The following is a 12,724-nucleotide window of genomic DNA, read 5'->3' on the forward strand; positions in this document are numbered from 1 at the left end:
AGACCCCGGACATTCGCCACGCGACCAGCCACGCGCCCACCTGCCCCCACCCCAACCCCCATCCCCGTAGAAAAAAGTCCATTAGCTCTCTACCTGTGTACTGAGAACTTCCTATGAGCCGGGCATCGCGCCAGGTCACGTGGGTTCCAAACCAGATAGGACCCCGCTCCCGCCTCCCAAGGAGCCCATGGCCTGTGCGTGTTCTCCTGGGTCACGCTGCCAGCACAGTGGTGCCTGGGATCAGGGCTGTTTCGGGTGCTGGTGTGCCTCATGGAAGAGGACACGTGCAAACCTAGTAACCCCACAGTCACCTGGGTGGGCTTCCTTCTGTGGAGCTGGGAGGCCACCCTGCCCTTGTGCCTGGGCTGCCAGATCTCCTGTGGCCAGACTCAGGGGCCCCTGTGATTCCAGGGGAGAAGGAAGCTTTGGGGAGACCCGCCAGCCCTCCCTCTGAGCTGGGACAGTCTTCCTCCCTCCCTCTGCTCCTCTTTCCAGGGTCTGGGAGGAATAATGCCGTTGGCATGCAGTCCTGGGTTCCGCTGAGGATGCATGAGGCTGGGGACAGGGTGCTGGCCCATCTTCCAGGGATGGCTGTGTTGGCCCTGCGAGCACTCAGCTTGGAGGTAATAAAAATTTTCTTTTCTTTTATCTTTTTGTTACCAGTAAACAAAGCAGATCCACTGCCAGGGAGACACTGAGAGGGAGGAGAAGGGTACTGACAAGGTGCCTGAATCAAGGGAAGTCTGCTGGGACTTCTGGGGATATTTCCTCACTTGTAAAAGGAATTATTGAAACATGCCCCTTTTTGCCTTTGAACATTTCTTGTGTTGCTGGTTTAATGGTAATGAAGTCCTTTAGCTTTTTTAAATCTCTGAGAAATTATCTCTCCTTTGATTCTAAATGATAGCATTGCTGGGTAGAATAATCTTGGTTGAAGTCCCTTGCCTTTTAACACTTTGAATATTTCATGCCAATCTCTTCTGGCTTACAAAATTTCTGTTGAAGAATCAGCTGATGGTCCTATGACAGATCCCTTTTACATAACATTTTTTCTCTTGCTGCTTTTAACATTACTTGTCTTTAACCTTTGTAATTTTAATTATGATGTGTCTTGGTGTGGGTTTCTTTGGATTCATCTTATTGAGAACTCTCTGCACTTCTTGGATTTGTATGTCTATTTCAATGGACAGGATAGGAAAGTTTTTAGTCATTATTTCTTACTTTATATTTTATTAATTTATTCGTTTTTAATCTTCACTCAAAGATATGATTACTGATTTTTAGAGAGAGAGGAAGGGAGAGAGAAACATCAATGTGAGAGAGAAACATCAATTGGTTGCCTCCTGTACATGCCCCAACTGGGGATCTAACCCACAACCTAGGTATGTGCACTGATTGGGAATCAAACCCACAACTTTTGGGGTATGGGATGAGGCTCCCACCAACTGAGCAACCCAGAGAGAACTCAGTCATTATTTCCTCAAGTAGGTTTTCAATTATTTGTTTTCTTCTTCTGGTCATCCTATGATGTGAATGTTAGTAAGTTTGATGATGTCCTAGAGGTCTCTCAAACTCTTCTCCTCTTAAAAAAAAAATTTTTTTTGGCAGTTCCAATTGGATGCTTTCTGTTATATTGTCCTCCAGATTCCAGATTGCTGATTCAGTTCTCTGCTTCATCTTATCTGCTGTTTATTCCCTGTGATGTATTCTTTATTTCAGTTATTGTATTTTCATTTTAAGTGAGTTATTAATGTTATTTTTAATGTTTTCTCTTTGTTGATGTTCTCACTGAGTTTATTATTCTCCTAAATTCACTGAGCATCATTAAAACCAGTGTTTTAAGCTCTGTACCTCCTAGATTGCTTGTCTCCATGTCCTTTAGGTATTTGTCTGAAGCTTTGTCTTGTTCTTTCATTTGGGGCATGTTTCTTTGTCGTCTCATTTTGGCTGATTCCCTGTGTTTGTTTCTATGTATCTACTACATCTTCTGATCTTGGCAAAATGGCCTTATGTAATAGGTGTCCTGTGGTCACGAATGGCATAGTCTCCTTTATAACCTAAGCCAGGTGCTCCAGGAGTGTCCCTTGTGTAGGTTGTGTATGCTTATTTGCTGTAGTTGAACTTTGAATCTTCTTGGCATATTTGTGGGTGGGGTTAATCCCCAGGCTGACTGGCTGTGAAGGCTGGCCATGACTGTAGTGGACAAGCTGATCTGTGGAGGCTGACCTCACAGAGCAGAAATTACTTTAGTGCAAACTAAGTATGCTATTTGGATATGTCATTGGACGGTGCTCTGGTGTGGCTTAGAGCTGTCCACCAAAAGTGTGGGCTCTGTAGCCTCTTGGGAGGTGTTCTAGTGCAGGCCAAGACCACCATTGCTTGTGCTGGGCTTGGACCACCTGGTAGCTACAAAATGATCTGCAACCAGTTGGTTGCCACTTGTGCTGGGATTAGAGGTGCTTGAAAGAGGGTATGCTGTGAACTGAGCCCTGCTGCCACTTGTGCCAAGCTTGTGACTCTTTGTTGGGCACCACTGTGTACGCTGAGGCCAGCCACCACTTTTGCTCAACTTGTGGCTACTTAATTGCAACTATATCCCAAACCATGCCTAGCCACCCCTTATGCCACACTTGGGACTGCCTCAAGGGAGTTGCAGTGCAAGTTGAAATCAGTCTCCATTTCTGCTTGGGCCTTGGGCAGCTTGGCAATAGGGGTGGGCACACTGAGGCCTACTGCTGCCTGTTTGGAGTTTGTGGAAATTTGAGAGATTTTTAGGAAAGTCCACACTACAAGCTGAGGTAGACCACTTGTGTGGAGCAGCTATTGGGAGAGGCTTGGGCTCGTGTGTGAGTTGGGTGGTTACAGGGCTTTAGGGAATCACTGGGGTGTGGTGAACAGTGTTACCCAGGTTACTGAAGAGCTCAGATTTGGTGCCTGCCCGGAACTGGCTGGCTGTTTGGGAGGCAAGTTCAACAAAAGAACAATGGCATCTGCCAGCACTTCTGTCCCCAGAGAGTGTTTCCCTGACCCCTGCCTCCCTGTCCGCCTCCGGAAGCGTCAATTTAGTCCCTCCCCATTTGTTCCTGGCACTTTCGACCTGATGTTCCCACAGATCCTGAGCCACTGAGTTTTTGAGCAAGCGCATCTGTTTATGATCCCTCTGCAGTGCCTCAGTCTCCCGCAGCCCTCTGTCTCAATGGGACGTTATAATCCCCCCCCCCCCCCCTTTTTTGTTATGGGGACTCCTCTTCCTGGTACTGGTGCCCCAAACAGAAGCACCTGGTGTGGAGCTGAGACTCCTCAATCCTTAGGGCAGACCTCTGGGGCTAAAATATCCCTCTCAATTGTCAGTTTCCACCCTGTGGGTGTGGGACCTGCCAGTTCAGCGTCTCTGCCCCTTCCACTAGTCTTGACATGACTTCTCCTTTAAATCATTTATGTACTATTTTGTGGGTGTTTTTTTGTTTTTGTTTTGTAAGAGAACATTTATTTGGTAAATTTTAAAGGTAGAAAAGTAATTCCAAGAAGCAAACAAGTTATGGAGGTAAAGGAAGGGGCCTTGGAGTTTGGGAGAGAGGAAACTAATGGTAATGTGGGGAGGGGGGAGAGGGGCAAGGCAAGGGCAAGCTCCCTGGAGGGAGAGCACCCTATTTTGTTTTTTTTTAAGATTAAAAAAAACTTTTTAAATAGAGAGGAAAGGAGAGGGAGAGAGAGAAACATCAATGTGAGTGCGAAACATCCATAGGATGCCCCTGCACACACTTTACCTGGGTTTGAGGCCACAACCCGGCATATGCACTGACCGGGAATGGAACCAGCAACCTTTTGGTGCACGGGATGACACCCAACCAACCGAGTCACAGTGGTCAGGGATATATATGTACTCTCTTGAGGGTGGTGAAATCCTTTATAGGATTTCTGCTCAGCTAGTTTTCAGATGGTTCTCAAGAATGGTTGTGCTATAATTTAATTGTAATTTTCATAGCAGGAGATGAGCACAGAGTTTACCTATTCTACAATCTTGACTGGAAGTCAGGTTTTAGCTTTTAAGATAAGTAAACAGATCTCTTTCACAGAGAGATGTGTGTGTTTCAGCAGGCTACCTCTGCACTGTGCCCGAGGGGGACCCTGTAAGTACTATATCTCAGTTCACTATAGCCTTGTGAGTCTCATGGACATAAACCCCAATGCTTTCAAAGCCAGGTGTTTGGGGGACCCATCTCTCAGGTGTTGGACTTAAATGATGGGGTACCAGATATGAAGTTCAAACACTTCACTCCTCAGGGAGAAGTTCAGAGATGTGGGTTCCCGCCTGATTGTGGGTCACCGTGCCATGGGTGAGATGTATGGAGAGATTGTGTTTCAGGTTCTCCTACCCATTTCGAGTGGGTTTTTCTCCACCTAATGTGTAGAAGTTGGTCAGCTAGCTTTTGGATGGCTTTCAGAAGGAATTGTTCTGTGTAGCTGTAGATTTGATGTGTTGGAGAAGAGGTTAGTTTAGGATCCTCCTATGTCACCATCTTGAATGGGATATTCAGCTTACAAGACCCAATAGGGGAAAAAAAAGTAGAGAATTAAAAAAAAAAAGACCCCATAGCTAGAAAGAATTTTATTATATTTCTTAAGGAGCCTTTAAGTATTTTGGTACAGTGATATTTTAAACAATGGAGGATAGTAAGGAGCAGAAAGTAATTTCCGTTTGCTTTCTTGAGAACTTTTTTCTAATTTGACACAAGGAAGGCCCAAACCTGTAGAACATGTTTCTGTTGATTTCAGCCAAACTGGTGACAATGGACTGGACACAGGATCTCACATACTTCAGAAAATGATAATTTTGCAAGTCACTTTTATGCATTTGAAATTAAGGAGGGAATGTAAGAAAGATTACATGAAAGTGAGAAAAAGCAAGGTAGAGATGGAATACAGGATAGTTACTCTCTTGAAGGTGGTTAATTCAAAGATGTGTTAATCTTGATGCCCTAAAACATGGGCAGAGATTTCTTAAGACAAAGATAAAACTTTTACAAAAAAAAAAAAATAGTTGTGTGTGTGGGTATGACTACTCACCGTGACCTGCCCAATGAGGAAATTATGACCAGATCACTCTATGAGGTTACATTCCATAGAATCCACTTTTGTCTACACTACACAAATCTTTGGACTTGTAAAAATATCCAGCTGATAGTATTTCCTATGCACACTCTTGTGTATCTGTAATTTAAAATATACTAGTGATTGCCCTAACCAGTTTGGCTCAGTGGATAGAGCGTCGGCCTGTGGACTGAAAGGTCCCAGGTTTGATTCCGGTCAAGGGCATGTACCTTGGTTGTGGGCACATCCCCAGTGGGGGGTGTGCAGGAGGCAGCTGATCAATGTTTATCTCTCATCGATGTTTCTAACTCTCTATCCCTCTCCCTACGTCGCTGTAAAAAATCAACAAAATATTTAAAATATACTAGTAATTGAAATATAAACATGCATATGAAGTTTTCCATAAATTTAAGATTTAAGATGCAAATAAAAGCATTCTGGGTATTTTAAAAAGATATCCAATAATAGAAAAAAAATGTTTGAACTCTTTATGAGTGAAAAACTTACTTTTTTACATAGCCCAAACCAGATGATTAATATAAAAAGAAATCATTGTAAAAGCTGACATAAGGTGGAGCCAGAGCAGCTGCTCTAGAGAAATGTCCTTGCATGTCTTGCTCCTTGAACCTTTGGAATGTTTGAACTGGGCAAAACAACTTTTGTCTAAGCCAAAGCAACAGTGTCTTATAAACAAATGTTTGTAAAGCCAGCAGGGTTGCAGATCCTGACCACAAGGACTGACCACTATGGACTCTCTATTTGAAGATAGACTCAGTAACCAGCCCTGCATAGGTAAAGAGTACCTCTGCCTTTCAGGGCCAATAGGAATTCTTTCTTCTAATATTCTCATAAAACATCTTCATCTTCACCCAATAATTGGGATACTTTATGGGTTTCTGCCTGAACTTGTACTGTGTGAATGGCAATTCTTTAATCCCAAATAAAAATTGTTGGCTTTCATCTTGGTTTTTAAATTTTAAGTAAACATAACACCATTTTAAGTAAACCATAAATTTTAAGTAAACCATAAATACCAAAATGTTTAAAATTATATTTGCTTTCAAAGGTGTTTCAAAGCTACGAAGAATTACTGGAAATCAGAAATTTCAAAGCATAATCTTGGTTTATGCTCCAGGATTTACTTTAAGTTTTTCATTAAATTGTTAATTATTTCATTAAAATTTAAGTTTGATCAAAGTTTAAAATCCCTATTCTCCTTAGAAGATATGTATTTGTACACTTTTTTTTCTATTGTAAGCCTAGCCTTTTCTTGTTTTTTTAATCATCACCTGAGGATATGTTTTTATTGATTGTGAAAAAGAGGGAGAGCGAGACAGGGAGGGAGGGGGTGAGAGAGAAAGGAAGAGAGAGAGAGAGAGAGAGAGAGAGAGATCTGTTGGTTGCCTTCCATATGTGCCCAGACTGGGGATCGAACCAGCAACACAGGCACATGCCCTGAGAATCAAACCTACATATGGGACTACACTCTACCAACAGTGTCACCTGGTCAGGTGCTTCTCCATTTTTATAAATAAAATGGCAAATAAAGTTAATGAGGTACCTTGTAAATATTACCCTTCTCTGTCCCTTTAACTTTAATTCATCAGTTTACTACAGCCTAGAAAAATTAAGAGAACATAAGAGGGAAATCAAATCGTGTTGCTTCTAATTTCCCAGTTTAAATTGTATAAAAATTCTAAATGAAATCAAATTGGCCATTTGAATACGACATCTACATAGCTTCTTACAGAATTCCTGTTCTGCAGACAAATGGAAGCTTTCATCCTAAAAGTTCCAGTGGACATACTTTAAAGTCTCCACAATGAACTATTTGAAATTTAATCCTGGCCACTAGCTCACTTTAGGAAATAGGGTATATCTAGAATTGGGAAGGCCCGATCATGGTCCATGATTTGCTGCAGAACTTAAACCTCAAACCTCACCAAAAAAAAAACTTTCTTACAGTCATAATAACTAAATTATTATGCACAAATTATTCCTGTTGCAATGATGCGAAAGGCAGCTGAAACTGATTTTAGGAAAGAACTTTACTTCAGATGGCGCACTAATGTAGCACATTTTAAAAATAGATGGTAAGCAATACAAACAAAAGCAACACAAAAGTATGTCAAGAGTGAGAAGGACCAATACATGAGAATAAATGTTTAATTCACCCTTACTTCCCTCTGTGAAGACACTTGTACACGGAGATGAAAATTACTGCAATGCCAACAACTGTAAGGAACCAGAAAATAAATGACATGTAACTCTGAAAAATAATTTCCAAGATTCAAGCTCTAGAAGAAGAAATTACTGTCAGTTACATTTCAGTGCTCAAAAGTGTTATTTTTTAAGCACATATACATTTATATTCCATCTAGATTTTTCACTTAACTAGTCCACAGTAAGTCAGAGAAGTGTCCTGTTTAGTTTAGAAAATTACCCATATTTGAGATGAAAAGTCATATGACTAATCATCTTGGAAAAAAAGTATTATTTCGGGTTTGTTACTAAGTGGACATATAGAAAACTGTATAAATGAATATACAATCACCAACAACAGGTGTATATCGTACGAAAGGTCCGTTTTCTCTACACTGGTTTAATTTCAAGCTATAAAACCTATAAAAACTGAAAAATCATCAGAAAAGAATGCACTCTATGTAATAGAAAAGAATGTAATATTTTGATTTCAATGGTGTTCAAGTGTGAGATACTTACATATAGTAAGACTAAATAGAGCAATGGTTCCTGGTGCTGAGGAAAAAAAGAAAAGAAAAGTAGTTTTAAAGATATTGAGCATGTATGGGTCCCAGATAGCAGTTTTTTGTTTGTTTGTTTGTTTTGTTTGTTTGTTTGTTTACTTTTGATCTGATCATCTGAAAACTACAGAAAAAAAGGAATCGTTCTAGTATTAACATGACTGCTAGTATATCCAAATCGCTTTGCTCAAAGAACACTTCAAATAGATTCCGGCTATAGGATGTGCCTTGTGAAACTCTTAATAGGAACCTCACTTGTCATTGTTTTGTGCTATAGTTACCACACCAGGTTATTTAGTAAAGGTTAATAGGACAACTAAAATTCTCAAGATTAGAGAAAATTACTTGCATGTGTCTATACATACTATCACATTTGTTATGGTATCTATAATACTAAAGTAACTATAAATGTCAATTATTCCTAATAATTTGTGACATCTTGTTTTTTCTCTGTCTACAAATAATTGGAACATAATATATTCATGTAGAACTCTAAGGTCTCATAATAAAGAATTATTAAGAACTAAACTAATGCCCTAGCAGGTTTGCTCAGTGGATAGAGCGTCGGCCAGTGAACTGAAGGGTCCTGGGTTTGATTCCGGTCAAGGGCCCGTACCTCAGTTGCAGGCTCCTCCCCGGCCCAGGCCCTGGTCAGGGCTCCCGCAGCAGGCAACCAATGGATGTATTTCACATTGATATTTCTCTCTATCTTTGCCTCTCCCACTCTCCAAAAAAATCAATGAAAAAATATCCTCGGGATTTCACATTGATATTTCTCTCTATCTTTGCCTCTCTCTTCCACTCTCCAAAAAAATCAATGAAAAAATATCCTCGGGTGAGGATTTAAAAAAAGAAGAAGAAAGAAACTAATACCTAATTCCACAATCTCTTCAGATGATGATACTTCACGAAAGTTGAGATATCCTAGAAAAAAATTGAAATAAAGAAAAGAGAAAAGATTAAACTCCTAAATATCAACAACAAAAATCCCAACTCAATTCAAAACTGAGCAAAGGACCTGAATGACATTTCTCCACAGAATAGATACAAATAGTGAATAAGTGCATAAAAAGATGTGTACACATCACTAATCAAGGGGGGAATGCAAATAAAAACCACAATGAGATACTACTTCACATATTTTACCTACCAGGTATGAGGATGGCTATTATCAAAAAACAGAAAAGAACATGTGTTGGCAAAGAGGTAAAGAAATTAGGATCTTTGTGCATTGCTGGTGGGAATATAAGATGGTGCAACTTCTGTGGGAGACTAGAGCACCTATGAATTTAGAACACCTATGAGTTTAGTGTGTGATAAAACAGTTGGAGAGAAGACAATCCATTCCATAGACGGTGCAACTTAGCCACTGAATGGGGGTGGGTGAAGGGGAGAAGAAACCAATCTGATCCCATATTCCATAATGAATCTCAGATATATCAATGATTTAAATGCAAAACAATGAAATCAGAACCCATGGTTGAAGTGTTTATATAACTTGAAGACTTAAAGCTTTTAATAAGGAAGACACAATACTCAGAGCCATTAGGGAATAGTTCAATACATTCAACTCTTCTGCACATATAACTGTCCATTCTAGGAGAATAGCTAAATAAAATGTGGCATATATTAAAGTTGTCACTAAAAAGGATGGGGATAAATCTAAATACAACCCCAATCTAAGAAAGTAAGTGTAAAATGTGAGAGTTTTAGAAAAATATGAACAACATGAGTCTATTTCTGGTTAAGAAAAATGAAAAAAAGGCAAAATATGTATAACCAGTCATATAAGGACATGATGTGTCCTTATATGAAAGGGATAAAAAGAGACTTCAATTATGAACCATGATTAACTCAGACAATAGACTAGAGAAAGAGATGAACTAATTTTTTACTCGGTATCCTTTTGTAATATTTGAAAATTTACAAAAAATACATTTGTATATTCCTCATAACAAAGTTATAAAAAGAAATCTATATCCAATAAAATCTAAAAAGAAAATGAACTAGCAAAATTAGGCCATAACAATCTGGAAAAAAATGTTTACTATATATTATAAGGTCTTTAATTTATAATGGGTTCTCACAATTAACAAAAATAATATTTTAGAAACCCAACAGAAAACTGAGCAAAGGATATGAGTAAATGAATGTGGATAAAAATGGTTTAGTCTCATTAATTATTAAATAAATGCAAATTAAAACAAGACATGACTTTTCACCCATCAGCCCACAAAGTTCTTAACAATATAAGGAGGATAAAGAGTTAATGAACAAGCTACTAAGCACAATAGTGGCAGACTCATAGATAGAGAGCAGGTGGACAGCTCTGGTTAGGGGCTGGGAGTCGGGGGAAGTGCAAAGGGGAGAAGGTGGAGGGATTGAACAAAAACAAAAAAACAAAAAGAGAGAGAACTCATGGACATGGGCAAGAGTGTGGTGATGGAGTGGGGATGGGGAGCGGGTGGAGGTGGAGGTGGAAGAGGGCAGAGAGGGAATAAATGGTGATGGGAGGGAAAAAATTAAAATAAAATAAAAATGTTACTGAACCTAGATAGCTTGTAACTGGTGGCTTGGTTGGACGAGTAGACTTGGGACCTGAAAAAATAAATTTTATTCCATTCATCAGTCTCATTAATAAAATTATGGATTTAATTTGATTTTTGATTTTTTAAAAAAGATTAGCTATTCCTCAAAATTAAAAAATATGCGTACTTTCCAAACTTTGCATAGTGCTAAGTAGTTTAAGTGCAACCAATTTAAGCTGTATTATCACCCAGTTGGGAAGACATTAAATCATTTTACATGTAAGTAAATACTTTTGAAGTTTAAGTAACTTGCCCAAATGTACATGCCTGCGTATATCTGTGGACTATGGCAAGTAATTTTAGAATCAGTAAGAATAACAACTAAAATGGCTATAAGTATGTTCTTCCCCCTTTAATTACTAAAAGTTATAAATTAGTGTAAACAACATGAATTTAAAGGATTTTTGTAAAATATAAGGAAGATGTTGCTAAATATGAATGACTCAAAATAAGAGGCTTTGACATTGAAAAACATAACAATGTAGGATCAATCACTTGGAAATTATCCCTTTCTTTTCATTTGTGTGAATTATGACTTTCATTCTGATTTAGGTAAAAATTCCCATGATTCATTCCATTTATTCTGGAAAAAGTGGTTGCTAACCATAACATAACAGTACTGAACAAGAGGAACGTACAGACCTATGTGATGTACAGAATGTGCTAAGAACTCTATGAACACATACAAAATCACAACAGCAAAATTCTGTATGAACTTTATGTCATCCATCCGTCATGAATATGAAAAGATAATTAATTACTAAAATTGCTTCTTTTCAGTTATTCTTTATCATTGATATTTAGTGTCAAAGAAAGAAAACCTTAAAAAAAAACAAGAAGGAAAATGACATAATATGTACCTTTAATACATGTGGGCATCGCAGGCTCCCAAGTACTGTTTCCACCGCAGAACACTGGGTTGCTGCCATTAAGGTAGAAACCCTTCCGGCATCTAAATGCAACCTCATCTTGGTAGGAAAAATTTTTTTTCATTTCTGTTACTGGTTTTCCATGTTTGAGTACTGGCTGTTTACATTGGACCACTAAAAAGTAAAGAAATTTCAGCATTAACAGAAAGTTGTTTTATCATAGCACCAGAAAAAAATAGTGCCAAGTAGCAATTTCCAGTGGGAAGAGACAAGGAGTGAAAGGCAAGATATAAATATTTTTAAAAAGACTTTTTTGTGCATTTTCATTCCAGGTAAACAGATTTAGAGAAATCTGATAACTGTTTTTCCGCCTGAAACAGTCAATATAGTTTATTGGTTTCTTACATTTTTTTAATCCTCACCTAAAGATATTTCTCCATTGATTTTTAGAGACAGTGGAAGAGAGAGGGAAATACAGAAACAAATATTGATGTGAGAGAAACACATAGACTTGTTGCCTCCTGCACAAGCCCTAACCTCTGGCCCGGGCTGGGGAAGAGCCTGCAACCGAGGTATATGCCCTTGACCAGAATCAACCCTAGACCCCTTCAGTCCGCAGGCCGATGCTCTATCCACTGAGCCAAACCGGCTAGGGCCATACATTTTTTTTTCTACTGCAAAATTTGAAAAAAGTCTACCAGATATAAATTCTGAGTATGTTCAAATGCAACTTTTGATACTCTAGCTCTAGAGATTTTTTCAAATTTCATGTTGACACTGATTATTATACCTTGTCGTTTTAGAAAACTCTTGTGGGAAGGAAATAGTTGAGGTAAAATAGAAAGCTTCAAAGAAGCTAGCCATGCAAAGATATGCAAAGAAAAAGTTCTTTTTTTTAATTAAATCTTTATTGTTCAGATTATTACAGCTATTCCTCTTTTTTCCCCCCATAGCTCCCTTCCACCAGGTTCCCACCCCACCCTCTGCCTTTCCCCGCCCCCACTGTCCTCATCCATACGTGTACGATTTTTGTCCAGTCTCTTCCTGCACCCCCACACCCGTTTCCACCCAAGAATTGTCAGTCCACTCCCTTTCCATGCTCCTGGTTCTATTATATTCACCAGTTTACTCTGTTCATCAGATTTTTTATTCACTTGATTTTTAGATTCACTTGTTGATAGATATGTATTTGCTGTTCATAATTTTTATCTTTACCTTTTTCTTCTTCCTATTCTTAAAGAATACCTTTCAGCATTTCATTTAATGCTGGTTTGATGGTGATGAACTCCTTTAGCTTTTTCTTATCTGTGAAGCTCTTTATCTTACTTTCAATTCTGAATGATAGCTTTGCTGGGTAAAGTAATCTTGGTTGTAGGTTCTTGCTATTCATCACTTTGAATATTTCTTGCCACTC

General features: G+C 38.9%; 1 protein-coding gene across 1 annotated transcript in view; it reads right to left on the reverse strand.

The window, feature by feature from the left end:
* Positions 1–12,724, reverse strand: part of LOC102257172 (transcription intermediary factor 1-beta-like) — a 29,674-nt gene that overhangs the window by 2,653 nt on the left and 14,297 nt on the right. Inside the window, 4 exon segments of the mRNA XM_014536542.1 lie at positions 7,813–7,848; positions 8,727–8,777; positions 10,404–10,451; positions 11,302–11,484. Coding sequence (XP_014392028.1) covers positions 7,813–7,848; positions 8,727–8,777; positions 10,404–10,451; positions 11,302–11,484 — 318 coding nt within the window.

Source organism: Myotis brandtii, unplaced genomic scaffold (assembly GCF_000412655.1).
Source record: "Myotis brandtii unplaced genomic scaffold, ASM41265v1 scaffold1645, whole genome shotgun sequence".
Classification (NCBI taxonomy): domain Eukaryota; kingdom Metazoa; phylum Chordata; class Mammalia; order Chiroptera; family Vespertilionidae; genus Myotis; species Myotis brandtii.